The sequence below is a fragment of the Meleagris gallopavo genome, chromosome 9 (assembly GCF_905368555.1).
Source record: "Meleagris gallopavo chromosome 9, MGAL_WU_HG_1.1, whole genome shotgun sequence".
Taxonomy (NCBI): Eukaryota; Metazoa; Chordata; class Aves; order Galliformes; family Phasianidae; genus Meleagris; species Meleagris gallopavo.
Genome location: NC_139412.1, coordinates 6,859,142 through 6,886,572, shown reverse-complemented (window position 1 = coordinate 6,886,572; position 27,431 = coordinate 6,859,142). Strand labels below are relative to the sequence as shown.

The 27,431-nt window shown below is 34.9% G+C and overlaps 1 protein-coding gene across 10 annotated transcripts in view; it reads left to right on the top strand.

The window, feature by feature from the left end:
* The window catches only part of PCDH11X (protocadherin 11 X-linked), a 438,899-nt gene that overhangs the window by 52,501 nt on the left and 358,967 nt on the right, over positions 1-27,431 (top strand). For 9 of the 10 annotated variants that reach the window (XM_085230305.1, XM_085230306.1, XM_085230304.1 and 6 more), the window contains exons 3-4: positions 10,587-10,634; positions 13,139-15,625. In XM_085230305.1, coding sequence (XP_085086431.1) covers positions 10,587-10,634; positions 13,139-15,625 — 2,535 coding nt within the window. Of the gene's footprint in view, positions 1-10,586; positions 10,635-13,138; positions 15,626-21,905; positions 26,836-27,431 lie in introns of those variants that run through there. The other variant, XM_085230312.1, reaches the window with a different exon arrangement.

The following is a 27,431-nucleotide window of genomic DNA, read 5'->3' as shown; positions in this document are numbered from 1 at the left end:
GAGTACTATTCTTGTATTTACCTATCATCAGAAGCAGCTGGTGGATTCCTTCTAGATTTATATAATAATCTCTTTGTAGCTGTCAGTTCATACATCTGTAATCTGACAAAATAGATTCTTAGTCAGTCTCACAACACGTCAGTCTTGCCTCTGATGAGGAGAGTTACCTCTTGGTACTGTAAATCATCTCTTGCAATGTCTTTCAGTCTAAGCTTTTCCCTGCTTTCTGATACAATTTATCAATTCCATGACTTATGGAAGATGGAGATTACAAATCTTTATCAGATTTCTAGACTTATCTTGAAACTAGTTTTTTCTCTGAGCCTTTCAGGAGTTTGGGATCAAGTAACTAATGTCACTGCTTGTCTATGGAAATTGAGAATGTAAGAAGATATATTTTATGTAAGATGAAAGCCAGGAAGGTAGTTAAATCAAAATTACAGAGTGTGACTAGATCTGCAGTTAAATTAGAATGAAAAAGAGATTTATGGAATTAGCATTGAAAATAATATCATAAACAGAATTACAAATTTGATAGGCAAAAGGACTGACACTGAAGGTGGGAAAACAGAAATTCCCTATGACCTGCTTGCTTTTTAGTGTGATACCAGTATGATTCTTAGTAGTTGAGTACATTAGACAGAAGAGAAGGAAGCACTCTGCAAACAAGGTGCATGGTGACACAAACAGAGCCTATGGATGGTTATCCACTTTGAAAGATCTCAGCATAGGTGTTCACCAGAATGTCTGCGTTGACCCAATCATCAGCTGCTTAAACCTCCTGTCTTTGTGCTCCTGATTTATTTTTCTCATTTCACAATCCCTTAATTGAGTTAACATAGGGACTTTTAAGTGTAACATTGCAGGACAAGTTAACTTCCATCTTCATTGTAATAGCTCTTATGCATTATACTTCATATATTCGGAGAACACTGCTTTGTTTTCTTTCTTCATGTGCCAGCAAAGGTGGGAAAGGTAATAGATTTAGGGGGTTCTAAAGTAGATTTAGGAAACTTTTTGCTCTAGAGGTGCACTCCTGCCAAGCTCTAAAGTCACCCTCTAGTGCCTGTAATTTAATAAATATGGAGAGTTGGATGTGTTGTCTTTCTAAGGTAACTTTTAGCTGCCCTTCAGCAGAGAAAGGTTTGCTAGGGGACAGAGTCTGTATTTTAAGTGATGCAGAGTAATTCTTTTGAAGTCTGCAGTGCTTATAAGGAATAGGTCAAAATTGAAACGTCTTGTCCTTTCTCTGTTGCAGCTATGGATCTATGTATTTTTTTGATGTTACAATGTAGCTTCATTCAGTCCGCGTAGGTCCTTACCATTGTAAAGCCTTGTAAGTCCTAGAACTAATGCGTCCTCTTTATTTCCATAGAAACTACAACAGATACAAAAAGCACAATACCACCATTTAATAGAAAAATTCTTTGCTATAAAACTCTATCAGTGCCAGTAGTTGATTCATGTGGATGAGTTGATCGAAATGCTCTTCGTTTTGTGTTGTGACAGTTGTGCTTGGCTGTCTGGAACGTGGCTTATCTTTCATGTAGCTTTTGCTGCTGCTGAAACTCTCCATCCACTGTGATGTGGATGCTTACATCCACTGTTTGGTCTTCATAAACATTCAACAGGTGTCAACGAATGTCAATGGGTGCAATGACTTCTGTATAGATGAATTCAATTTTACCTGTATTTCATACACTGATCCACGTCAGATGCCATTCTGTCAGACTGCCCCTCTGCTGGCATCTTTTGCATAGCAACAAAATGTAACGGAATATTATCTGGAAGGCTCAACCTCTACTGCCATCCAACACACTCCTCTGGCATCCTGGGCCAACATAATAAAACAGGAGGTATTACTTTTGAAGCAATTCTCATACACTTTAACACAAAATGTGCACAGTTTTCCTGTTAAGGTTCCTTACGAGATATAAAATATTCTGAAATAATAATGAGAAATAGTTCAAACAGAATAGAGAGTTTATCCAGCTTTCAGCTTAGGTGAAAAGTTTTGAGTGGGTGGTTGACATGACATGAGCTGAAGTTAGCTATAAAATGAGATGTGGAAACTTGAGGCATGTTTATGAATGTTAAGTGACATCCTAAAGTCTCAAAAAGCTTCTCTTCAAATATATGAAAGGGACAAATAACTTTCATTTTGATCTTATTTTCTATTAATAATCATAGGAAGATAGGAGAAATTTATATTATAAATAGGTAGAATTCTTATCTTTTCTGTTTGTCCTTACTCTTGGAAATCTGGCAAAATGTATTTTTATTCTCGCTGTTTTCCCATTGCTTAACTTCAGATATGTAAGCAAATTTAATACAACAATAGATTTGTTGTCATCCCTCTATAGAGCTCCCTTTCTTCAAAATATTTTAACTTCAGCTTTCCATCAAAACCGTTTTGTCATTATTTTATTATGTAATTCAACATTCGCCTTCCTACAAAACCCTCAATTTGTCAATTTTTCTTATTATATGAAGTATTAAAGTATATCTCATTATGAGAAGGTTTTGTGGTAGAATAAAAATATTGCTCAATAGTAATTTGTTCAGAGAGATCTAGGCAGGTAAGTGGTCATCTGTGAACTTCTTTTTAAAATAGTCACTGTTTTATTTTTAAGAGGGAAAATAATCTGATTTGCATTCTTACAGTTGTGAATTATTGTCCCTAAGTAGATAAAACTCTGCTAACAACCGGTGGTAGTTTGAATCCAGTGAGTCAAGAGTCAAGGTAATTGTTTCTTGTTGGTTGATACAAGGCTCCTTTAGGGTGGTTTATGGCATCATTACTGTAAAACTGTCAGGTTCCATTATCCTGACATCCCTTTCAGGGGTTGACTGAAGACTGGAGGAGGAAGTCTTGCTTCCAGGCACAGTAAGTTCAGTGACTTAGGGTGAGGGACAAGTTGGTGTATCTTTTTGCATTCAAGGCTCTGATTTTCACACTAGCTGTCATGAAACAATAATATATAACTTAGCATGTCTCTGTGTGGGCAAGATGATAGACTCAAGCTAGAAGGCACAAATCTGTCAAATGGAGATCTTCAGTTCATCTATCTTATGTGAATATTATCATTTGCTGATGTCCAGACAGATCAGCATGTTTACACAGATAGGGTGATGCTTTCTGAGCATAATAGACTTGGGATATCCTTGCATAGTCTTTTGAATCCAACTGCATAGGAAACATTTAGGGAGAAACACTTCCTTCTTTTTAAACTCTTCCAAAAGACATTGAGTAAAGACTTCACTTTCACTTGTATGGACAAATTGGCAATTTAAGAATTTGTAATTTTCTTGATGGTAAATCACATAGAAGTGGAAACAAACAAAAAAATTTAATAGTAATTCCTTAAACAGATAAACAGTACTCCAGGTACAATGTATTGAGCAGTTATAACAGTTTAGTTGATAGCTTTTTAACTTATTTTGGAGCTACCAAATCTACATTTCTAGTGAAATAGACCTTTAGGTAGCAGGACATGCCTTGATCTTGCAGCCGTTCAAGGCATCAGGCATGGCCGGCAGGTTTCCAGTTATTGTCTATCCTCAAATCTGCCAGCTGAGAAATATATGTTACAAGTTACCTCTCTCCAGAGGAACACCAGATGACTGGAGAGTAAAATTAGGAAGCCGAACTTCAGGAATGCTAACTTCCAGCTCTTCAGGGAATTAGTTAACAGAAGACCCTGGAGACAGTCCTCATGAGCAAGGGTGGGAAGTAGAGCTGACTAATCATTAAGGAGACTTTTTTCAGGGTGTAAGACCTCTCCATCCCTAGGTATAGCAGGTCAGAAAAGGAAGGCAAGAAACCAGTGTGGTTGAACTGGGACCTATTGGTCAAACTGAAGGGCAAGAAGAAAATGTACAGACAGTGGAAACAGGGACAGGTACCATGGGAAGAGTGTAAGGAAGCTGCTAGGCTTTGTAGGGATGAGGTCAGGAAAGCCAAGGCCCAACTTAGACTGTACTTGGCTAGGTACAAGTACAGGGATGCCAGAAAGAACAAGAAAGGCTTCTATGGGTACCTCAACTAGAAAAGGAAAGTCCAAGAGGACATACTCCTAATAAGAGACACAGGCAGACTGGTGACAAGAGACAAGGAGAAGGCTGAGGTACTTAACTTTTTTTGCCTCAGTCTTCCCTGATAACTGCTTGCCACACAGCCCTCAAACATTTGGTGTGATAGGAGGAGATAGGGTCCCTCTCACTGTGAGTGAATCGAATGGCTTGGATCGGAAGGGACCTCAAGGATCATCAAGCTCCAACCACTGTGCCGCTGGCAGGGCTGCCAACCTCCACATTTAATACTAGACCAGGCTGCCCAGGGCCCCATCCATCCTGGCCTTGGACACCTCCATGACAGGGCATCCACAGTGTCCCTGGGCAGCCCATTGCAGCACCTCACCACTCTCTCTGTGGAAAAACTTCCCCCTGATATCCAACCTAAATCTTCCCTCTTTCAACTTAAAGCTCTTTCCCCTTGTCCTGCTGTTATCAACACATTTTTAAAAAAGATAAAAAGGGTGACTGTGGGAACTACTGACCTGTCAGTTTCACCTCTGTGCCGGGGAAGAGCATGGAACAGGTCATCCTGGAAGCCATGCTAAGGCACATGGAAGACAGAGAGGTGATACAGGAGAGCTAGAATGGCTTCACTAAGGGCAAATTCTGTTTGACCAACCTAGTGGCCTTCTATGATGGTGTTACTGTATCAATGGACAAGGGAACAGCCAGTGATTGGAAGCATATGGATTTGATGAGTGGACTGTTCAATAGATGAAGAACTGGATGCAGGATTGAGACCAGAGAGTGGTGGTCAATGGCTCAATGTCTGGATGGAGGTCATTGACAAGTGATGTCTCACAGGAGTCGGTGCTGGGGCCGATGCTCTTTAATATCTTCATCAGTGACATCAACGTTGGGGTCAAGTGCTCCCTCATCCAGTTTGTTGATGCCCCCAAGCTGTTGGATTCAGTTGATACACCAAAGAAATAGGATGCCATCTAGAGGGATCTACACAGACTTGAACAGTGAGCCCAGGTAAACATCCAGAGAAAGGCCACAAAAGTTGTCTATAGAATGGAACACCTCTCCTACAAGGACAGACTAAGAGAGCTGGGGCTGAGGGAAGGCTCCAAGATAGCAGCCTCTCAGTATCTAAAGGGGAGCTACAGGAAGATAAGGGGGGGACACACTTCAGCAGAATTTGTGGTGATAAAGCAAAGGGAAATGGTTTCATGCTCAAAAAGGGTAGATTTAGGCTGGACATAAGGGAAAAATCTTTTACAGTGGGAGTGGTGAGGCACTGGAACAGGTTACTGCAGAGATGTAGTTGATGCCCCATCCCTGGAGACTTCCAAGGAGAGGCTGGGCAACCTGATCTAGCTGTGGTGTCTCTGTTCATTGCAGGAGAACTGGACTTGATGGCTTTCAGAGGTCCTTTCCATCTTTGAGGATTCTATGATTCAGGGAACTTCTTGTATGTAGAAAAGGAAATGACTGCAGCTTAGACAATATATTTATTTTTAGGAATTTGTATTTTGAACATCTTTTATTCTGGAACATTGCTAACAGTGCACTTAGGACATGTTATACCCATAGTCTCTACTATTGTCTAAAAATCTAAAGTGTTCTAGATTGAGATAGTGAGGCTAACTTTCATTTTCTGTTTTCTGTGTTACTCTTCAGCAGTGTATCCAGCAGGGTGTTTGTGGTTTTTTTTTTTGTTTGTTTGTTTGTTTTTTTCATACTTCAGTTGCTTGTGACTAAACTCATTGTTGCTAAATAAGAACCTTATTACTAAAGCAAGCAACAGTTGTCTCCATCCAGGAACAATTTCACTTGAATACCATTATTTTTTGACCAAGTTAAAAATGGTTCTCACAAATTTTGATGGAAAATGACTAATCACATTTGTATTGCTGCAAGGAATGTGCAAATTCTCAATTCATTCTAATTTTAGTTTCAGAATAACATTGTGAATGTTATTTTCTGCTCCTTTTATTTATTATGGATGCAGCAATAAAAATTTTACTTATAATTTGGATGTCTGTCTTGAGAAAGCTTGAATTATTTTTCCAACAAGATTCATATAAATCCTAGTAATATTCCAAATTTATTATTAAAAATTCTGAGTTACTTCATGGCTTCTCTACACATATGTGTGAGTTTTTTCCTTTGCCCCAAATCATTTTTCTATGAACTCTGTTTTTGGGGTGATAAAAGTTTCCAGTTTTTAAGATATGTTTTGAATATAGTAGAGGAAATTACAGCTTCTCCTAGTTTTAGATGTCATTAATTAGACAATTTAAATATTAAAGAAGCTTATACGATTATAATGTTCTTGATTTTTAGTTTTAGCTTTCAGGTCTCAGATTAATAGTGATAGAGAATTAAATAATTCTTGTAGTCGTTACTCTAAATACACAGTATGAATGTTTTTCTTCTTTTCAGGAGGAAAACGGAAGAAAAAGTCCAAAATTATAAACTTATAAATATCAAAGAATACTTTTAAATCCACTGTCAACTGTAGATTGTGGCATTTGACTGCATTACTATGGTTATTTTTATTCCTGAAAGAAAGGTTTATTGCAAAGTAATTTATATTCCCTAGCCCAGAAATACAATGGGTCTGAACACTGAAGTCCTGTAGAGCTTTTGACGCTGGGATGTGTAGCATAGAGCATTTCAGACAATTTTAAGGAAACAAAAAGGAAACATTGGTGAAAGGAAAAAATTCTGAATCATCAGCTGTCAGTATTGAAATACATTTTTATCACACTGTGCTATAATTGCTGTCTCTATTAATGTGATGTGTATTATTGCCATGGTTATTGCTGATGTTCCAAAGTCAAATTATTGTAATTTTTTTCTCTTTGCCTTATCAAGCATATTGTCTTTATTTTTTATTTATTTATTTTTTTTTGAGTCAAGATGTTCTTCTATGTTTTTAAGAATGGAATATTATATGACTTTCTTTGAGTTTTTCCACTACATTTTAACCCTAGCTGTATGATATTATCCTCATTTCTGTTATGTACTTTTAAATACTATTCATTGTAGCACGTTTGAAAGTACAAACAAATTAGTATTTTCTGTTTTCCTCTCCATCCCGTTTCCCATGAAACCTCAAAACCAATTTGCTGCCTATTATGTATTAGTTTATTTATCAGAAAAGATTTTAAGGTATGAAGTTATATTGTGATTATCAGGATTTTCTGATATTGATTTCATTTTGAATATTTGATATCACTTTAAAATCAAAAGATACCAGCTCTAACTGTAGTGCGGTGTGTACCTGCCTCTGATATGAGTGAAAACTAAATGCAAAGAGGTACATTAATATGTATATTACTGTGGAATGATTGGTTGGCTTTTCCTGCTGGGCAGCTGTTAAAACTAATCAGATTGTGCTTAAGAGCATAATAAGGAATAACTTTAATACTGCTTAACTATCATGAAAACTCTGCATTCCAGCTATCATTCTTGCTTTTGGTAAATTAGTCTAGGTTTTACTGATTTGTTAAAAGCCGTAATACTGAATTTCAAAACTGATTTCATTTAATTTTCCAGTTTACAGTGGGGTTTTCGTGTATACCCATAGTGTGCCTCTTCTTACAGTAACAGTGAAGTTAATTGAGGGTGGAAGTAGAATAAAAAATCTGTAGGTAGAATGCATGACATATCTAGCAACTAGTTTTATTGTGTGACCTTATGATTTTGAGATACTAATCTAATCCTTATAACAACTGAAAATTACTTTGTTGTAGTGAGTGGTCCTTCACATTTCTATGAAATAATTGACTCAATCCTAGATGTTATTCTGTTTTTTAGAGAGTTTTGTCTTATTTCAGTACCTTTGACTTTGCTTACATGTTCATACATGCAGTTGATAGAACTCTTTGTGTTGCTGTAATAAAATAATAAATTATTTATCTTTCTGTGCAGTTTTATTGAATTGCATTGGAAGTAGGAAATAAATAGAATAATAATTTCTGTATGTAGTACCATCTTGAGTATGAATACTTGTAAATGTGTGTATCAGATACATTTTTAAGATTTTTGATTCCAAACAACTTGCAGAGAAGGCATTTTTAGGAATATAACTCTTACATTGAAAGTTGTGATGGCTTACACTGAAATTTTCAGTGCACACAGGTATGACAGGATTTCAGAGTTGGGTCTCAAAATGAGTTTGCTACTGTACTGTAACGCACTATGGAAAAGTATTTTCATTTTTTTTCTTTTCCTGCTGTTCTACTGAGTCACACAAATGGGAATCAGTAATACTGGAGGAGTAAGAAGTTGGCTTTCTGATGAAATCCAGCACCAAAAAATACATTTTTGGTTTATCCCCAGCATTCCCTGATTAACATAGTCGAAAGATTTCTATTTAATGAGTATTAGAACTTAGTCTCTATGGAAGTACTTTCAGTACTCTGTTACTTCTTCTGAGCATCTCTCTGATTTATTAATCTGAAATTGCAGTGTCATTTGTTATCTTCCAATATGTAGAGAAGGGGCATCTTGCACTTGTGTTATGTCACACATTTTTACAGTTTGATTTGCTAGCTCCACTGTTATTTTCTCAGAATAATGTAAAAAGGATGAGTTTCATTGTTTGAAAAGCACAGCTTCATGTCTTTAAAAAGCAGAAAGGTTCATGTGATTGTTACACCTCCCACATAAACTTCCTCTTTTGAGTTTTAGAAAACTCTCCGAGGAGTGAGGGCCCTGAGAAAGACTTACAGTCATGTTCATTTTACAAGTATTTGTTCCAGACCTACAACCCAAAAAGCTGTATGTTAGTGTTGGGAAAAATGTGTACGTGTGAAAGAATGGCTTTCTGATACTAATCTGGAGGACGTGGGGTTTTATTCATTTATTTTTTTCTTTAGTTTTGGATCTCTGATGAGAGGTCTGTCATGCCATTCTAATGAAAATTTTTATCAACATTTTGTCCTCAAACATAAACATAAAAAGAGGATACAGTGGTTTTGCTTGTATCCAGACTTTCAGTTTAGATGGGCCTCTGATCAAATAAGTTGCCCATGCTAAATAACTTTCTGTTAAAAGCACGGATATGGATTTGGTACAATGAAGATAGCACCTGTTTATAGAAATCATGCACCTTTTCAAATGAAATTATCTTGAAAATAGGAGAGAAGAAAATAATTCAATGAACCTTAACTCACAAACATTTGTACTTGTTTAATAAGTCCTACCAAAGGTTTTTTTCTATTTAATTTTATTTTTTCCACTTGTCATGAGCCAAATCTATAAATGTCCATCATGATAAATTTGAACTAAAAGTACCGGAAGCTGAGGATCCTGGACAACCTCTGCTTTAGGGTAAAGTAATTTTCAGAAACATCTCGGTTGTTTCTATTTTCTTATACACAAGTGGCTGTCATTTTGAATCCCGTTCTGCCTGAGAGTACTGATATGGTTATAGTGCAGGTAGTGAATAGGAGGGCATTACGGATTCACACTGCTCCAACACCCAGTCAGCATTCATCTGAGAGCTCTAAAATGTGGGATTATGAGCCCAAGGTGTCTTGTTTGGCTGTCAAATAAGATGAGGTTGTGATTTAGGAGCTGGTTCAGAACTGTTACTTGTTACGTCCAGAAACACAGTGATGTGTTAAAGAGTTACATGGCTAAAACACAGTCATTTCTTTCTCTTAGTTCTTAGATTTTTGGAGCAAATCTGTAATTCTCGCACATACGTAATGTGAACATAAAAATTATCTTACTAAATATATTAATGCCTAACAACTCCTATTTTTTTCCTTCATTTTATATCTAGAGATATAAATCTAGTGTTTACTTGAAATACAAAGGGCATTTATTGGAGGACAGGATAGTATGCGGTATGGGAATTTACAGCATATCTCAGACATAAATATGATATATCTTTAACTGTCCTTCAGGTTTTTTATCAGCTTCCTGTCTAATAGGATGCATTTGAATGTCTCAAAAATTGTTATGGAGAAGGTTAAGAGGGAGGCTTACTTACCTAATTGCCTTACTGGCAGGCTTTGAATCTTGTTTTTCTTTAGTTTAAATGAAATGATTAGTAATTTGGTAGAAGTGTTTGTCACTTTCAGACCAGCTTTTGTAGAGGCAGTTTTGTTATTGGAAGCTGAAAAACAGTGAATTATTATGTAGATGTTGGTAATACATCATGTCCTTATCTTCTGTGTATGGGTGAAGCATGTTAGGTTTATGACTGCACAGATTTATAACTTGAAGCTTCCAAGTTCTTTTTTTACTGCAGATTTGAACATTCAGAGCAAAAACAAATAAAAACCATTACAAAGCAAATGTAGTCACAACTAATGAATTTAATGAAATATTGTGATGAGAGTGTAATAGTGCCATGTGCATGTTTAGAGGCAAGTTAGGTGTAGACTAGGTACACCTTGCTACATGCAGTCCTGTTTGCAATACTTGGAAACTTTTCTAGGTTATCACATTAGATATCCATGTTTAATTGATTATGCATTTATTAGCTTACCTAAATGTTACAATTGTTTTAAAACTTTCTAATTTTTTATTTTACATGACAGCCCAAAACAGCTCCGAAAAGGACGTTTGGATCAATTACAAATGATCAGGTAAATATACGGCAAAGAATGTTCAGCAAGTGTATCAGTTTCATCATTTTAAAGATTACCTTAGACATGAATCAACTGAAAAGTATGTTAGGAAAATCCAATAAGGTTACAAGTTGCTCAAACCACTGATAAATAATATGGTGATCAGAACTTGGAGCTTCTTAAAGTTGATGTTGGCTCTGAAACCTTGTTCTGCTTGAAGTAATTAGATTACATCATTTAAACTGTCTTTTCAAATTAAAAATTCAGCATTTTATTTTTCACTCTCTGATATAGCTCTGATATAGGAAATAAACTAACAGGTTATTTCTAAAATTAATTTAATGGTGAAAGGTACTATGTAAGTGTTAATTACCTATTATACTTCTAAAGATTTATAGCAATGCTCTAGCGTGGGTGAAACCTTCAGATCACTGGGATAATGAGATGATTGAGGTTCAGTCCAAAAACCAATCTGATTGTAGGAAATTTTGATTTCACTGAGGTTTTGGTGATGATAGATCCATTTACTTCAACAGTAAAAATTTTACACTGAAGGTTTTTCGTCCTGTTTCTCTTTTTAACTTTCAGTTTCTTTTCTCATGAGGGAGAGAATGAGATATTTGTAATCTTCAAAATATGCTTCTTGAATGTTTCATCATTTTGGGAATGTTTAGAATAGGAGCACTCTCTCAGAAAATTTGTTTGATAAAATGCAGCGTATCACTGTATTTAACTCTATCCCAGTGTGAATTAAATTAGGAAAAAAAAAATTAAAAAATCCCTTTATTTTAGCAGTTTAAAAAGATGCATGATCCTTTAATGAACAGCGAGAAATTCTCTTAAGTAACTTTTTTTTTTTTTCGTAAAGAAAAATTACTTAAATGGTAATAATTGACTTGGAATTGTTCTCTGCATTCTTTTCAGCTTCTCCATGAGTTTACTGATAGTTATGGAGAATCAAATCTATTAATTTTATGGTATAATGAAAAATTGCTTTTAACTTGACAGTTAAAGAAATGCAGAAATGTGTATTCATTTGTATAATTGAACGTATTGAAAGTCTATTTGAATTTTTTGTTGTAGTTGTGAGATCTAATGATAGAATAATCAGTGCCCATCTGTCAATTTGTGTACAAATAAAGAAGTAAAAGATAGCTGATGTGTCCACCCCCCTCCACCAGCTTGTTACATTTTTTTTCTGGAATTCTATATTAAAACATAAATAATTCATTATTTCTTAGTAGTTATGCAATTTATTACAACTAACTGCTACGCTGATTGAAGATGAATAGGAAACCCACACTTTCTCTCCATAGAGAGATAAATGTAGAATTGCTGTTTGAGAAGACATTTCTTTTAAAACTAATATTTTCATTTCTTCTACTGAATAAGTAAAAGCTGTGTTTTATTTATTGTTTCTGAATGTGCTCCAGTTCACTTTAGACTGCCCCTGGTTGCAACGTAATGTCACAAATACTGTGCAAGTTGCACAGTTATGTTTGAAATGGGAATGGATAGTTCTTTTCCATGAAAGAAATGTTTATGTCAAATCCTGATTGGCAAAACACTTAAACAAAGCAGTCCATTCTTACACAGAATTTATTTTGTTTTGTTTTATTGTATTTATTTTTCAACACAAGGCTTCTGAAGGAAGCCATGTTTGTCAAATATATATAGTATTTCTTTTCTATTACAGGAGTGTAAGGTGTTCAATAATCCCTGTGAAAAGAAGTAATTATTTTCAAAGTGAATGTCACAGTTCTGTGATTTTTTTTAATGAAAAAAAAAAAAAAAAACACCTACTCAAAACAATCCAAGTGAAAAAAGAAGATAAATATAAAGCAAATTGTGAGGAATAACAGAATAATTTTAAGGAGTTTGTTATGTATTTCTAATAAACAGTTATGGCTTAGTTTTGTCTGAATTATCTAATGCCTGTATAGTAAATTATTTCATTTTTATTTTTTTAAATTATGATGGCTTCAGATCATGTCCGGAGCTGTTCCATGAACCATGAAGCAGTCCCTTTACCTTCCTTGTTTTCCTTCAAATTGAAGATTTGTTTAAATCCTTTAGTGTATGCGTATTACCTTACATTTGGACATTGTTGAACTTTGGCTACATTTCTCTTCTCCACACTCACTGATACAGTATAGAAAGCAAATCACATCTGGCCAAGAATTTTCTCTTTTCTTTAAGAAGAGAGCAGTTGGTTTAAAGAGCAAACACAACACCAAGAAACCAACAAACAAACCACAACAATGTGTTGTGTACCCCTGCCCCAAAAAAACAAACAAAGAAAATACTCATAACCCTGTTATTTTAAAGTATCTTCTGAAGCTTTTTTTTAAGGTCCCTGGGCTTAAAGCAAAATTAAATATTGCAAACTAGGAGTAAATATAAAACTGTCAATTCCTATATAACACTTATATTTTTTGTGATAATTTCAGACCATTAATGAGATGATTCTCTGCTTAAATGTACTACTATGCTAAAGTATGTTATTTTTCTGTGTCTTGTAGGGTCAGAATGTATTTGGTCTTGATATAATTGAGACACCTGAGGGAGATAAGTGGCCTCAACTGATTGTCCAGCAGATCCTGGATAGAGAGCAGAAGGATACCTATGTGATGAAAATTAAAGTTGAAGATGGTGGAAGTCCTCCAAGATCCAGCACTGCAATCCTGCAAGTCACAGTGACTGATGTGAATGATAATCGCCCAGTCTTTAAAGAGAACGACATTGAAGTTAGTATTCCAGAAAATGCTCCAGTGGGCACCTCTGTTTCTCAGCTCCATGCCACTGATGCAGACTTGGGCTCAAATGCACAAATCCACTTCTATTTCAGCAATCAAATCTCCAGCTTGGCCAAAAAGCTGTTTGCCATTGATAATGCCACTGGTCTCATCACCATAAGAGAGCCACTTGACAGGGAAGAATCTCCTGTACACAAATTAACTGTTTTGGCAAGTGATGGCAGTTCAACTCCATCGAGAGCAACAGTGACTGTTAATGTCACAGATATTAATGACAATGTCCCATCAATAGACACGAGATACATCATCAATCCAGTGAATGGGACAGTGCTTTTGTCTGAGAAAGCTCCACTTAATACAAAAATTGCATTGATAACAGTAATGGACAAGGACGCTGATCTGAATGGAAAAGTTACTTGTTTTACAGATCATGATGTCCCTTTTAGACTAAAGCCAGTGTTTGATAATCAGTTTCTTCTGGAGACAGCTACATTTCTAGATTATGAATCCACACGGGAATATGCTATTAAAATTGTAGCTTCAGATTCAGGTAAACCTCCCTTAAACCAATCTGCAATGCTCTTGATCAAAATTAAAGATGAAAATGACAATGCCCCAGTTTTCACACAGCCTATCATAGGTCTTTCCATCCCTGAAAACAATGCTCCTGGTACTCAGCTAACCAAGATAAGTGCTACAGATGCCGACAGTGGGCGCAATGCTGAGATCAGCTATATTCTGGGTTCTGATGCACCCCCTATTTTCAACCTTGACCGCCGTACAGGCATTCTGACAGCAGTGAGAAAGCTGGACAGAGAAAAACAAGACAGGTACTCCTTCACTGTACTGGCTAAGGATAATGGGATGCCACCCTTGCAAACCAATGCTACTGTGACAGTGTCAGTCCTGGACCAGAATGATAACAGCCCTGCTTTTACACACAATGAATATAATTTCTATGTTCCAGAAAACTTACCCATGTATGGCACAGTAGGGCTTATCACAGTAACAGATGCTGATTCTGGAGAGAATGCTGCAGTCACTCTGTCTATATTAAATGGTCGAGATAATTTCATTATCGATCCACTTACTGGTGTAATAAGACCTAATATTACTTTTGATAGAGAACAGCAGGGGTCATACACTTTTCAGGTGAAAGCGGTGGATGGAGGAAGACTGCAGCGTTCCTCAACGGCCAAAGTGACGATCAATGTTGTTGATGTAAATGACAACAGGCCTGTTTTTGTAATTCCTTCGTCAAATTATTCATATGAGTTGGTTCCAACATCATCCAGTCCGGGGTCTGTTGTTACAAAAGTCTTTGCAGTTGATAATGACACAGGAATGAATGCAGAGCTCCGTTACAGCATTATAGGAGGGAATTCAAGGGGCTTGTTTGCAATTGACCAATTAACAGGCAATATTACATTGAAAGAGAAGGTAATTACATCAGATCATGGCTTGCACAGACTGGTGATAAAAGTCAATGACCTAGGACAGCCAGAGTCCCTTTATACTATAGCTCTTGTGCATTTGTTTGTGAATGAGACAGTCACCAATAGTTCCTACATACAAGAGCTAGTGCGCAGGAATATGGAAACTCCAGTTGGCCAGAACATTGGGGATGGTGAGATAACCCCACAAACCAATGATTATGTCAAGATCATAATTGCGATTATTGCAGGCACAATGACAGTTATTCTGGTAATTTTTGTTACTGCGTTAGTACGGTGCCGCCAGACTCCCAGGCACAAAGTTGTCCAGAAAAATAAGCAGAGTGGTGAGTGGGTTTCCCCAAACCAAGAGAATAGGCAGATCAAGAAGAAGAAGAAGAAGAAGAAACGCTCTCCAAAAAGTCTTCTCCTCAACTTTGTGACTATTGAAGAATCTAAGCCTGATGATCCTGGCCATGAGCACATAAATGGCACTTTAGACATTCCTGTAGAACTAGAAGAGCAGACTATGGGAAAATATAACTGGGCCACTACACCAACCACATTTAAGCCTGATAGCCCAGATTTAGCAAAGCACTACAAGTCTGCTTCTCCACAGCCAACCTTTCAAATTAAACCTGAGACTCCTGTACCCCCCAAGAAGCACCATGTCATTCAGGAACTGCCTCTGGATAACACCTTTGTGGTGGGCTGTGACTCACTCTCCAAGTGCTCATCAAGCAGCTCGGACCCTTACAGTGTTTCTGAATGCAGCTGTCAAGGAGGCTTCAAGACCCCAGGCCCCATTCACACCAGACAGGTAATGGAAATTTTAAGGTTCTCTCTCCTTCGCCTCTTTCTTTTCCATTAATTTAGCTCTAATTCTAAGCACTGCAAAATAAAACTGTCCACAAGGATTAAAATTTATGAAAAGTCATGTTTGATAGAAGCACTGAAATGTAAACAATTTGAGATTCTTTAGTGTTAAGGGAAAAATTAAAATGACTGCTGCAAGGAAATTGAGCTGTGAATTATTACATTGGTGGGTATTCCGGACTGCAGATGGCAGTATGGCACTTCCTGCATTATCTCTGTATGCTGTGCAGCTGTGTGAAACAAAGAGGGTTTATGGTACTGTCCTCTGTAGTATTGTGTGCTCAAGAGTTGAAGTAATCTAGGCCAGGTGGAAAACAATAAAGCTTTAGAGGACCTCATAAGTGGTTCTTAATATTAATGGTGTCTGGAATTGCAGCCATCATTTGGGCATAGCTTTACTTCAAAGTCACTAAAAGCAGGCAAGGATTTTCATCTGAGAGTTTCAGTGCCATTTTCCAAAGTACCAGACTACTTGAGTAGAATGGCACTGTCAATAGGCAAAGGTGCGGGAAAATAAGAAGCGTTGGTACAGTTGCTCTCACTTGCTCTGCTTGGGAAACCAGATACTAACTTCTCAACAATTCAGTACAGCATAATGTCTAAAGACTTCTTAGCTTAAAATTAAAAATAAGATAATAACACTACAGAAAGGCTGTAAATAACTGAAAATCAAATCTAATTTCTGTATATATTTTGGAAAGTTTCATAAATAATAAATTTTGTCTATTTGTCTGTTTTTATTTAAGAATATCACAATGTTTTCAGTGAAAACAGTTTTCTAGTGAAATTTTAAAAGAATCAATAATTAAATATTTTAGAAGAGCTTATTATATCATTGATATTTTGTTTTAATATTATTTTTTGGGAACAAATCTTCAGCAAGACTGTTAGACTTTTTGTTCAGTTGAGGTTTTAAATTTTGTGAGCTTTTTTTTGTGAGCTACATTGATAACAAAATGTACATGAAAATTGCACGATGGCCTGCTTGTTCTACTTAATTTTTTCCCCCTTAACAACACAAATTTCTGTGGTAACCCATATAGCTGTGTATTAAAAAATGGAGTTTTGAGTTTCACTAACAGTTAAGTTGAGGAAAAAATAATAGAATTTATTATTTTTATGACAATAGTAGAAAGTGTGTACTTTATCAGATTTGAATATTTTGTATCAAAGGTATTTAAATGTGTTAATTTAAATTGGGCATTAGAAAAGTTTCTTGCTAGCTTGTTCATCTGTTATATTTTTCCTTATGATGAGGTGGGTGGTGCTGTTTTCAGCATCTCGGGAGATCTGATCTAAGTGCTCTGTAGGCCTGATCTAAGTGATTTTTCAGTTGAGTACAGGGACTCCAGTATATCTCCTCCAAGCCAAAAAGATTCTTCCACTGTCTGCTCAAAAGCAGACTTTATAATGCACTAATTCTATTAAAAAATAAGGTAAGCTCATGATACTCTAGATTTTTACTAACTTAGTTCTTCCATCAGAAGGGACATTTAAAGTAGAATGGAAAGCAATTATCTTCTACAGATGTCTCTTGGGGAAAAAAATGTTTTCTTTTATCTATGCCTTAAAAGTCATTCACAGGGGTTTCCTGTCATTGAAAGAAGAATAAAACTGTTTTTTGTTTGTTTGTTTGTTTGTTCTTAAATACTCATTACCTGATATAACTGTGCCAGAAATTATATTAGTATGGTGCTCAAAAGGTTAATCTTTTCATATACAAAAGTGACCTGATTATTGGAGAAATTGCAACTCCTCTCTGACACTGGCTCTTTCCACTAGTTGGAAAACAACATTTGCTTTTAAATGTGACTTAATTGCATTTTATTTAAATAAGTAATAAAATATTAATGCATTTATTTACATAAATTGAGCAAAAGAGGCCATTTGAGTTTAATCTTTTGTGTTGGATTGTAATTACAGCATTGTGTTTTATGATAGCAAAACAAACTATATTTCTTTAATCTCAGTATTTTTTATAATAACAAGTCTTACTCCTAACCTGTTTTTTTGTATAGTTACAATCTGTGTAGTTTTATCTTCTGTGAAGCTACACTCAGGACAGACTGACTTAGAGTTGCCACTGTTAGCCAGTAAGGAGATGAAACAAAAGAAACTTCTACTCCAGTCTTTCAGATGCCATGTTGCCCTCTATTCTCCAACCTTATAGACAAGTGGGATCTTTGTGGTTAGTGATACCTTCGTGTTGTGCACTCTCTGAATTTTCAGAAAATGCAGGACAGCAAGGAGAAGCGGGATAATTTCAGTTAAAAAGGCAGATGTGCTAGTTTGAGAAATGAAGATAAGGAAGATGTCTAGTGTGAGAAACATTATTCTACTCTAATAATTACTGTCATACTTCCCTATTGCAAGCCAAAATCTCTCTGAAGGAGAAAACTAAAGATCATGCTTGCTGTGCATTTATTTATTTTCATTTTCAATTGGTTATTGATATTAACAAGCCTCACATCTCAATACCTCTTAGCTTCGTCTATGCAAGACATTTGAACTACTGATTTAAAGATAAAAAGTTATGGGATTTTTTGAAGCTTTAAATCAGAATGATATCAAAGGTTTTTAAATTAAAAAAAAAAAAAATTCTTCTGTTAAATTTGTAGAAGTGATGTACAAAATGACAAGTCATTATAACAGTTGTACTCAAAAAAATCGCAAAAGAGAATGTAAAGGATTTTCTACTAAAAAGCCCAAAGTATGTCTATGTGGGCTAATAAATACTGCAGTAGCAAAGCTCAAAGTTTTGTGGGATAGGAATCAGAAGCAACTGAGGACAGATTGGATTGCTGACTGCAGGAAGCTGAAGAGGGAAACGTGTGGTGCTAATATAATGCAAAGAAGAAGAGAGAGTAAGCTTCTCTGATTCTTTTGTGTGGGAAAGGTAATGGAAAGAGACATTAGTATTATTTTGAAGTCACATGTTAGGATTTAATACTAGTGAGAGTAAATTGGTATCTTCAGAACTGCATGCTTTCCTTTGGGATGCTGTAGATGTATTAAGGATGTGAAGGGGCTTCTTATTCATAATATGTTTTTTTGTTTTTTTTTTTTTAAAGTAAGGTATATAAAATCAAGCTAACTTTCATTGTCTTCAGACGAATGTATTTTTTTGGAGAGAAACATATATACATTTACAGCTTGTCTATCCACGAGCTTTGTAAAAACTCAATTGCTTTTGACGCTTACCTTAGTGAGAGAAAGCTGCATGAAATATGTACTTTCAAAAATCTTTTTTTTTTTTTCCATTTGCATTGGAAAGTTGAAAAAGATGTTTTCATTTTTTTCAATCCATTATTCATATCATATGTAACACAAATTTTAAAATCTGCAATCTTTGCTCAGGTGTTTCAAACAACATTTGGACAATTCAAATGCCTGTCGAGGGATCAACATATCTAATCAAAACATTCATAACTGTAGTATACAGTGTTACCTCTGGCAGCTGGGTTCTAAGAAACTACTGCTGCAGAGGTTGATTAAAACTTCACATATCCTCCTCCTTCTTGTCTCTTTCTTTCAGTTAATGCTATTTGTGACATTCGTTCATTTGGAAAAGCTTTACTGCACACTATAAGAACAGTATAAATATCCTAAAATAAACTGCTGTTGACTGAGGAAGGGTCCCCTTAACTTTTTTGCCATCACTTTTTCTGCCCTTTTGTTAGTGAAAAAGTATGACTGCATGAAAGCAGTGATGGCAGGACTTGGTTTAGTTTCAGTTCATTTCTTCAGCTGGTACAGCTGGAATATATAGTCATTCTCTGAACTGTTTAAATATATGTATGAACATATTGTTTGAATGACAAATATATAATCATGCTCTGTTTCTGTACTTGGTGGTGGTTATGCCTGCTTTGCAGTGGACTCCCATCCATATGTTAACATTTCCACTGTTAGTACACTATGCTATCTTGAGAAAAAAATTGTGGGAATGAACAGGTATGAAGATTGATTTTCTCATATTTACTACTGTAAAGCTTCATTAATTGATTTATTTGCAAGAATTCTATCATGTGTGAATGTACCTATGTGTATGAATGGAGATTTCAAATAACACTGTGATCTCTGCTGAACTTGTTTGTTGGAAAATAATTAGAGATACACATTAAATTTATATTAGAAGGTAGACCTGATTTATGATACGTTGCCTTTTTGGGGGCTGCTTTCTTACTACCAACTGCTTATGCAGGCTTACAGTTATGATGCATATGGTTTTCTGCTTCTGATTTGAAATGTGGTGAAATGCCATTATTGTTTTCCACTTAGTATGAGAGCAGTGTGCTTAGAATACAAATTAAAAGATTATTGTACTTTCCTGAAACAAAAAACTCTGAAAACTCATGTGATGTGCAGATCTTGAGATGCATGGTTTATTGTTTTGGATAATAAGGGAGAGTAGTGAGTTTAATCCAGTATCCTGTAATCATCAATAGGCAATGCTGATGCTTCTGATATGTGAAAGGGTGTGTAGGTAACTCTGTGTTCTGCACTGACAAATACAGAGTAAATTACACTCAAGGAACATACACTCAAGGAACATTTTCTTCTAAATGTCAGATAAATATCTATTGGTATAAGCCTTCCCAAAAGCTGTCTCAGAAGTGATTACTACAATTCTGACTATTCTTGTTATTTTCTGTTAATTTTCTAGCTGGTAATTTTGCTGGTAATTCTGGTGTGATTCTGTGTATGAATGTTTCAGTAAGAACTGAAATTCGTATCTGGAGAAAAAGATGTTACTGAAGGATAAGTGAAATTTGCAGACTCTTATGTTAGTGAACAGTTAATTAGATATGTAGTACTACTAAAGCAAAACTGGTCAAGGAAATGTTTTTTCTCTGTGGAATTCTTTGTAGAAAGAAAAGTCAATTTTTATTTCATAGATGTGTTTTTTTACTGAAAAAACATGGGAAAGGAAGTCTGGAATTGATATTCTGCACTTTATGGTATAAAACAAATACCAAGCACAAGTGAAAAGAAAACAAAAAATAAATTCTCTTGTCTTTTAGGAAGAAAAAAAAAAAAAAGGAACGATTTTGAATGTGCCTTTTAAGTAGAATCATAAAATCACCGAATCACCAAGATTGGAGAAGACCCCCAAAACAATCCAGTCCAACTGTCCACCTACCACAGTACTTCACCTCTAAATTGTGTCCATCAGTATAGCATCTCAATTTTTTTTTGAGCAGTAAAAACTACTTTGGAGAAAACAAAGGCTGTTTTTGGTTTTGTTTTGTTTTTTATTTTATGCTAGTAAAAACTATTTGACTGAGTTTGTACTGAAGTTGGCAGGCAATGTTCTAGCATTAACATTTGGTGATTCTTTTTCAGGCTAGAATGATACTCAACTCTCTATCCATTAGCAGCTTGTTTTGGGATAGTAGCAGTATAAATACATATGATTTTCCCTAAACATTAAGCATGTTTCACTTTCATGCTTTCGTGGTGGAGCTGAAATGTTTACTCTTTTCTTCTTAATTCCTTTTTTTATTTTTATCTTAATAGAAACTTATGGCTACCAACCATTGTCAACAATGAAATCTGATTTATCTTTAGTTTAATTTTCACACTTATTTCTTTTCCTATTTTCTCACAGAAGGTATTACACTCAATGATCTTCAGTTGATAGCAATTTCCTAACCAGTGAGTGACTAGTGTCTCGGTGACTGCTATTGATACTGGGTTTCTTTCCTTGAAATAATTGGTCTGAATGGCTTTGTTTCAGTGAATTTTCAAGACTCTAACTCTATTGATAATAAGTACAACTTAAGGAAGCGAAATAACTCCTCAAAATATTTTTTGCTCTTAGGAACTGTGCTCTTGAATTAAATCTACTAAAACCCAGTAGAATGTATTTTAAGTAGTATGGGAGTTTTCTGATAGCTGTGTGCTTGATACAGCATTTACAGTTTTGAGCTGATAAAGAAAAAATATTAAAAAACCTAGAATAACATACATAGAAGCCATTTTTGTGTCTCCCATTTTAACACTTCTGTTGTGCATGTATGTAGATGAGTGCAGGTCTTTCTGTGTATGTAGAGCCCTGCAAACACACTCACCGAAGGTAGTTGGTTACATAGAAATGCAGTAGTTTGGTACTTCTCAAGCTATGTGGTTGACATGGTTGAAAGTTGGAAGCAAACTTTACAATATATGGGGAAAAATTATGTAGGAAAGGGCTTTTCTCATGCTGTTTCTCTGTTTGCCAGCTCTGAACGCCATCGCATCTGATGTTATATACTGAAGTCGTACGTGTACACAATGATGTTAAGCCAGCAAACATGAAAACAAGGAAATAGCACGAGAAAGCCCTTTGTCCTCTCTCTGATTGCCGAAGAAATTTATCGTCTGATCTCCAGAGGGGTTTGGAAGTGACGATGAACTGTTCAAGCTGCCCTACTGAAAGGTATCAAGGGCAAGAATTTTTTAAAAGGAAAAGACAACGAAATTTTAGTACGTTGTGCTATAGTGTTCTATAATGTAGTTTTGCTAAGAAAAAAGTAATGTGACCCATCATTCATCGCAGTTGGCGATTATGATAAATCTATTGTTTTCTAATTTTGCTTGTAACCAACTTCTTGTCCCAGATTTTTTCCTTATTTATTTTAGTTGAAACAAGTAGAAGTTTTGATTATATAAGTATAATAAAAGGGAGCAATAAATTTTATTCATACATTGAAAGGAGAATGTAAAGTTCTTTATACTCCCTGCATTAAAAAGAAAAAAAATTGTTGTCACAATATAGCATTGTTACACGTATTAAGAATCAAGTATTATTTATATCTATTCCATAATATTTTTAATGATAATATCGCTGCTATGGTTCATAAATGGAATTGATCAAATCACTGCTTTCTCATTTCATAGCCACAATATTAGTTATGAACAATGAATACTTTCTTACCCACAAAATTTTGTAATAAATGATCACGTTTTAAATAACTCCAAAATATTCACTTCCTAAAATAGAATCTAATTTGCATTTTGCTTGCTGAAATCTAGATAACACATAACAGGTGCTATACACCTAATCTTTTGAAATACTTTTTTTTTTTTTTTTTTAAATCACAGATCCAGTGTCCTGCTTTTCACTGTGATAAAATAGGAAATGATAAATATTTGTTGGAACCTAGAATTTTTTGCACTGTTACCTAGCACATAGGGGAAAATATGGCCTTCTGTTTTTCATTTCTCTCCAAATTATTATTACCTTTCTTATTTTAATTTAAATTTGTTTACACAATGTTTTTTAATTTAGTATGATTCATTTAACAAATACAGTTTGAGTATCATTGCTTGGTTTGCAGCCTGGTTGTAAGTTGCTGTATATTTTAGAGAATAACGCTTAATATGTATCATCTATAATATTAGCATTTCACGTGCAATAGAAAATCTCTTAGGAAGCAAAGGAGTATAAAGAACCCTGTTTTCTGCACTTATGTGAAGACATGTAATATTAGTTTGCTAGAATAAAATGAATAACACTTCTAACTGGGATGTATACAGTATATATAACTTAAAGAAAAAGTTATTAATGATTGATCAATTAGACTACAACATGACATTCTTACACCTTCCTGTATGTTTGATGTAAAGATATTTATAGGCTTGTACTTAATATTCACGTTGCCTCAGTTCTTAGACTGCAGAATGTCTACCATGACTGTTGCCTATAGTATTCTCCACATTGCTATCTGGCTCTTTCAAAATTGTGTATTTGGCTATTTGATCTGTAAAATAAATTCTATTAATAATTAAGTACGTATTGTAATTTAGCATATTGTATTGCATAATTATAGCTATGACTGTTACAGGAAAAATTTCCTTCCTATAATGAGATGATTTTCTTGGAAAGATGTTTATGTATCTGTAAGACAGTTTTGCTGTTCCTATTTACCATACCATACCCTTGCAGCATTTACGATTCAGATTAAACTACACATTCAGTGGATAGACATACAGTAATGATATTTATTGATTCAATGCCACAACTTAGCCAGTTGTTTTGGTTTTTATACTCCATTCCAGACATAGTAAAAAGTTTATTCAAGAAGTATTGTTTAGTGTAACTAAAGATGGGAACTGCCTATTGCTATTACAGTTGTTTGCTTAGGTGCCTCATAGTTTGGTGATGGGAAGCATGCAAGGATATTTGTTAAGAGTAATTAACCTTTGGCCTAGTAGAGTTGTTCAAGATAGTAGGATTTCACAGACTTATTTACTATGTTTTGTTTTTTAATTGAATCTTTGGATTTCTGTTCTTACAGCAGAGATGAGAAAGCTTGTACGTGTAAAATTCATGTTTGGTTAGGAGGAAAAGCACCGAATAATAGGAATGCTTATCTTGAGATTTTTTTTCTTTTAATTGAAGAATACTGAGCTGAGGTACTGTACTTGGTTCATCTACATGCTAGAGGGCTGCATGCCCTCTACAAGTGCCTATTTTTTACAATGAGTATGAAAAGAACCTTTGATAACTTGTGCTTGCAGTTTCTTGAGATGAATGTTGATTGTTTGTGAGAAAAATACTTCTCAGGAGACTTCTGTTTCTTTTTCTTTTAGCCAAGCTGAAGATCTATCATTTTCCTGGTATTTCATTGGTCATATCATTCTATTCTAGAAGAATCTAGTCTGATTTTTAACCTTAGAAAAGACACACGTATATGAAATAGAGGCTCATCAACTGGTTGGATTATTGGTCTAAATGGATAATCTCTCTTCTAGTTCTCTCATGAGCTAGCTCAGCCAAATATGATAACTCTTCAAATGCACTATTGGAAAAACCAGCAACCTCTTAAGTAGTTCGGTTTCATATGTTCCTCTGTTTCCATTTTTGTTTTCTTCTATCTAAATATTTTTAAAGAGTGTGCTTTCGTAGGCTAGTATAAGACTTGTCAGAGAGCTTATTTCCTTCTCTTGATTAAGTGTATCCATGAAAGTCTCGTGAAAGCCTGATGTGTACTTACCAAATGTCTATATGTGCTGAATATTAATTTCTACAGTTTTAAAAAAGGTAAAGGATAAGTGGAGGCCAGTCAAAAAATTCCGTATTTAGATTTTTTTAATGAATATTAGAATCCTGAATCAAAGCCAGGCCTACTTCAGTGTTGAATATAATTTCTTTCTTGTGCTTTCACCTAAATAAATGATTTTTCTGACTGCATGGAAGTCAGGGTAGATGAAGAGCAAGAATTACTGAGTTTTCAAAGTGCTGCTTTTGAAATTGAAAATTCATTATATTTTTCTTGGAAATATCAGCCACACTTTCTATGTTATTTTCTTGTGATTTAGACCGTAATTATTACTACTCACTATGATCTCAGTAAACTTATTTAGAGATTTATCCTTTTGTTTGCTGCACATCACCATCCTTGTCACCAGTGCAGAAAGATCTGTGCCTGTAGAAGTTCTAGAGTTCGTTTTTGGTTATTTACAGTGCAGTGTCTGGCTTAGCATAGAGAATAGTTGTTTATTTATTGATGTTTTTTTTTTTTACAGTGTGCATTAGTTGCCTCACATCTTTTAGATCTGCAGTGCCAGCAGCCAAAGATGGCTCTCATATTTGCCATTCTGCATCCTGTGTCATATTGTCAGTGCTTGGATTTCGTATGAATATGTGTCTACCAAAGCTTGGTGCCACTTGATCTCAGACAACTTAATGTCAAACAAGACTCTGAAGAAAAACTATGGCACACAATCTGCAGTTTTTATGAAAGCTGCCTGTCATATCAGAAAGTACATAGAACTTTGGAGGATATCTCTATATCCTTCTGAATCCCATTGAATACTGCTAAAAGGCAGTAGGGTACTGTCAAAAATGAAACAGTTTGTGTTGTAAACAGAATTATTTTTTTAACGTAAACTGTAAAGCAGTTTGGTTTTGTTGTTGTTGTTATTGTTGTTGTTACAGATTTTTAGTGATTTCCTGTTTTATCATAGTGCGAATATTTATGGCATAGCCTGATTTTAAGTATTATTTGTAAAATCTTTTTAACAAGACTTTTTGAGCATATATTTTTGATTTCATATTGAATTATCAAGCACTGTTTCTTTTATGTCTTAATCATCTATTTCTAAAATAAATTTTGTTTAAAGTTTATATTTATATATCTTTTGAAGAAGCACTGTTTTTAAACACACCTTCGATTTCTTTTGGCAGTGCATGCACACTGTCAATTCTATACATATACCGGTGTTTTTTTTACAGTGGTTGGAGTCTATAGTTATTAAACTAAATTTACCACACAAAGATTACTAGCAAGCATATTCCTTACCAGTACATACATTTTGTCTGCATTTTCTTCAACTATATGTGCTCTAAGCAGGACTTCCCAAGAGCTACACAACCTCTAAGAATGTTTACATATGTGTGAGTGTTTATATAGTGTTTATAGAGAGAGATATATAGTATGTCTTTACATATATATGTCTGTGTATGTATGTATTCTCTGTGCATGTGTATGTAAAGAGAGCATGAGGGTGAATGAATACACATATATCTCATGTTCAGTTAGCACAGTTTACAGGCAATATATTACATTAAAAAAACTGTACCTATATGACTGTCCCAGTACACAATATATCCTGCTATGAAAGATAGTCAAGGACTAGGACTTCACTTTACACATTGTTTTGAAGTTGGTCTTCCCTTTGAGAGTGTACTGTGTTCTAACTGTATTAGAAAGTGACTCTTGTTTAGCTTGGAGGTTATGATAAAATATGATAAATACAGTTTTGAGTTTCTGTTCTCTTTCTTCAAGTATTTCACTCATTCCAGTACTAAGCTTACTGGAATGTATTATTCTGAATTAATACATTTTTCTGTTGTATAGGCTCTCTTAAATCTTGCCACTGAAAATATCATGAAAATGATGCTTCTATATTTTCTCCAATGTAAAAATCTGCCTCTGCAGATTTAATGAAGAGACATATGTAAATCAAATTCAGTTATTTAAATTAATATAGATGGATATTAAATAATTGTGTTACCATGAATTTTTCAGGAGTATTTCTGGCTTCAACGATCTTTTAAACAGCCTTTATTCATTTGTATTTATTATTTATTTATTTTTAAATTGAAGTTGTTCATTAAAGCTCAGTCAACTTATTTCCAATAAAAGCTAAATGATGATTATCAAAGATTTGAGGTTTGATTTCCCATTACTGAAGAGCACCTCAGAGTTATCAACTGAATTCCAGTCCTTTTTATGTTTTTCATCTTTTTCTCCTATGAGATGTTCATGGTTGTCAAATGGATGAATTTACCTCGGCTTATGTACTAGGCTGTGATGTTGTCTGTCTTTGTTAATGATCTGATCACCAGATTTTTGACGTGAAACTTGAATCTAACGTCTTTCTTCAAAAGTATTTCTTCCTTTTTAGTGTCTGGCAGTTCAAAAACTCCCCTTTTATCTGGGTGCGTAAATCACAAATAAGTTTCAGTCATGTAGATAACTTCACTCTGAAACACTCAACAAGCATATTTTTCTTAGATCCTTACCTAAATCATTGATGGGTTGATCCATCGTTGCTTCCTCCCTTCTTTCTCTCCAACCTCCTCCCAACGAGACAAGGACAGATGACGCTGGAGTGCACATATATTTCAGATAAGCAAATGAGCAACAAACAGGTGTACTTCACACTTTGAACTTTTAAAGTACTTGAGTGACTAGAAGATGCGTTTTCCTGAATATTTCTACTACTTGGACATACTTTATGGGAAAATAAGCAATTCA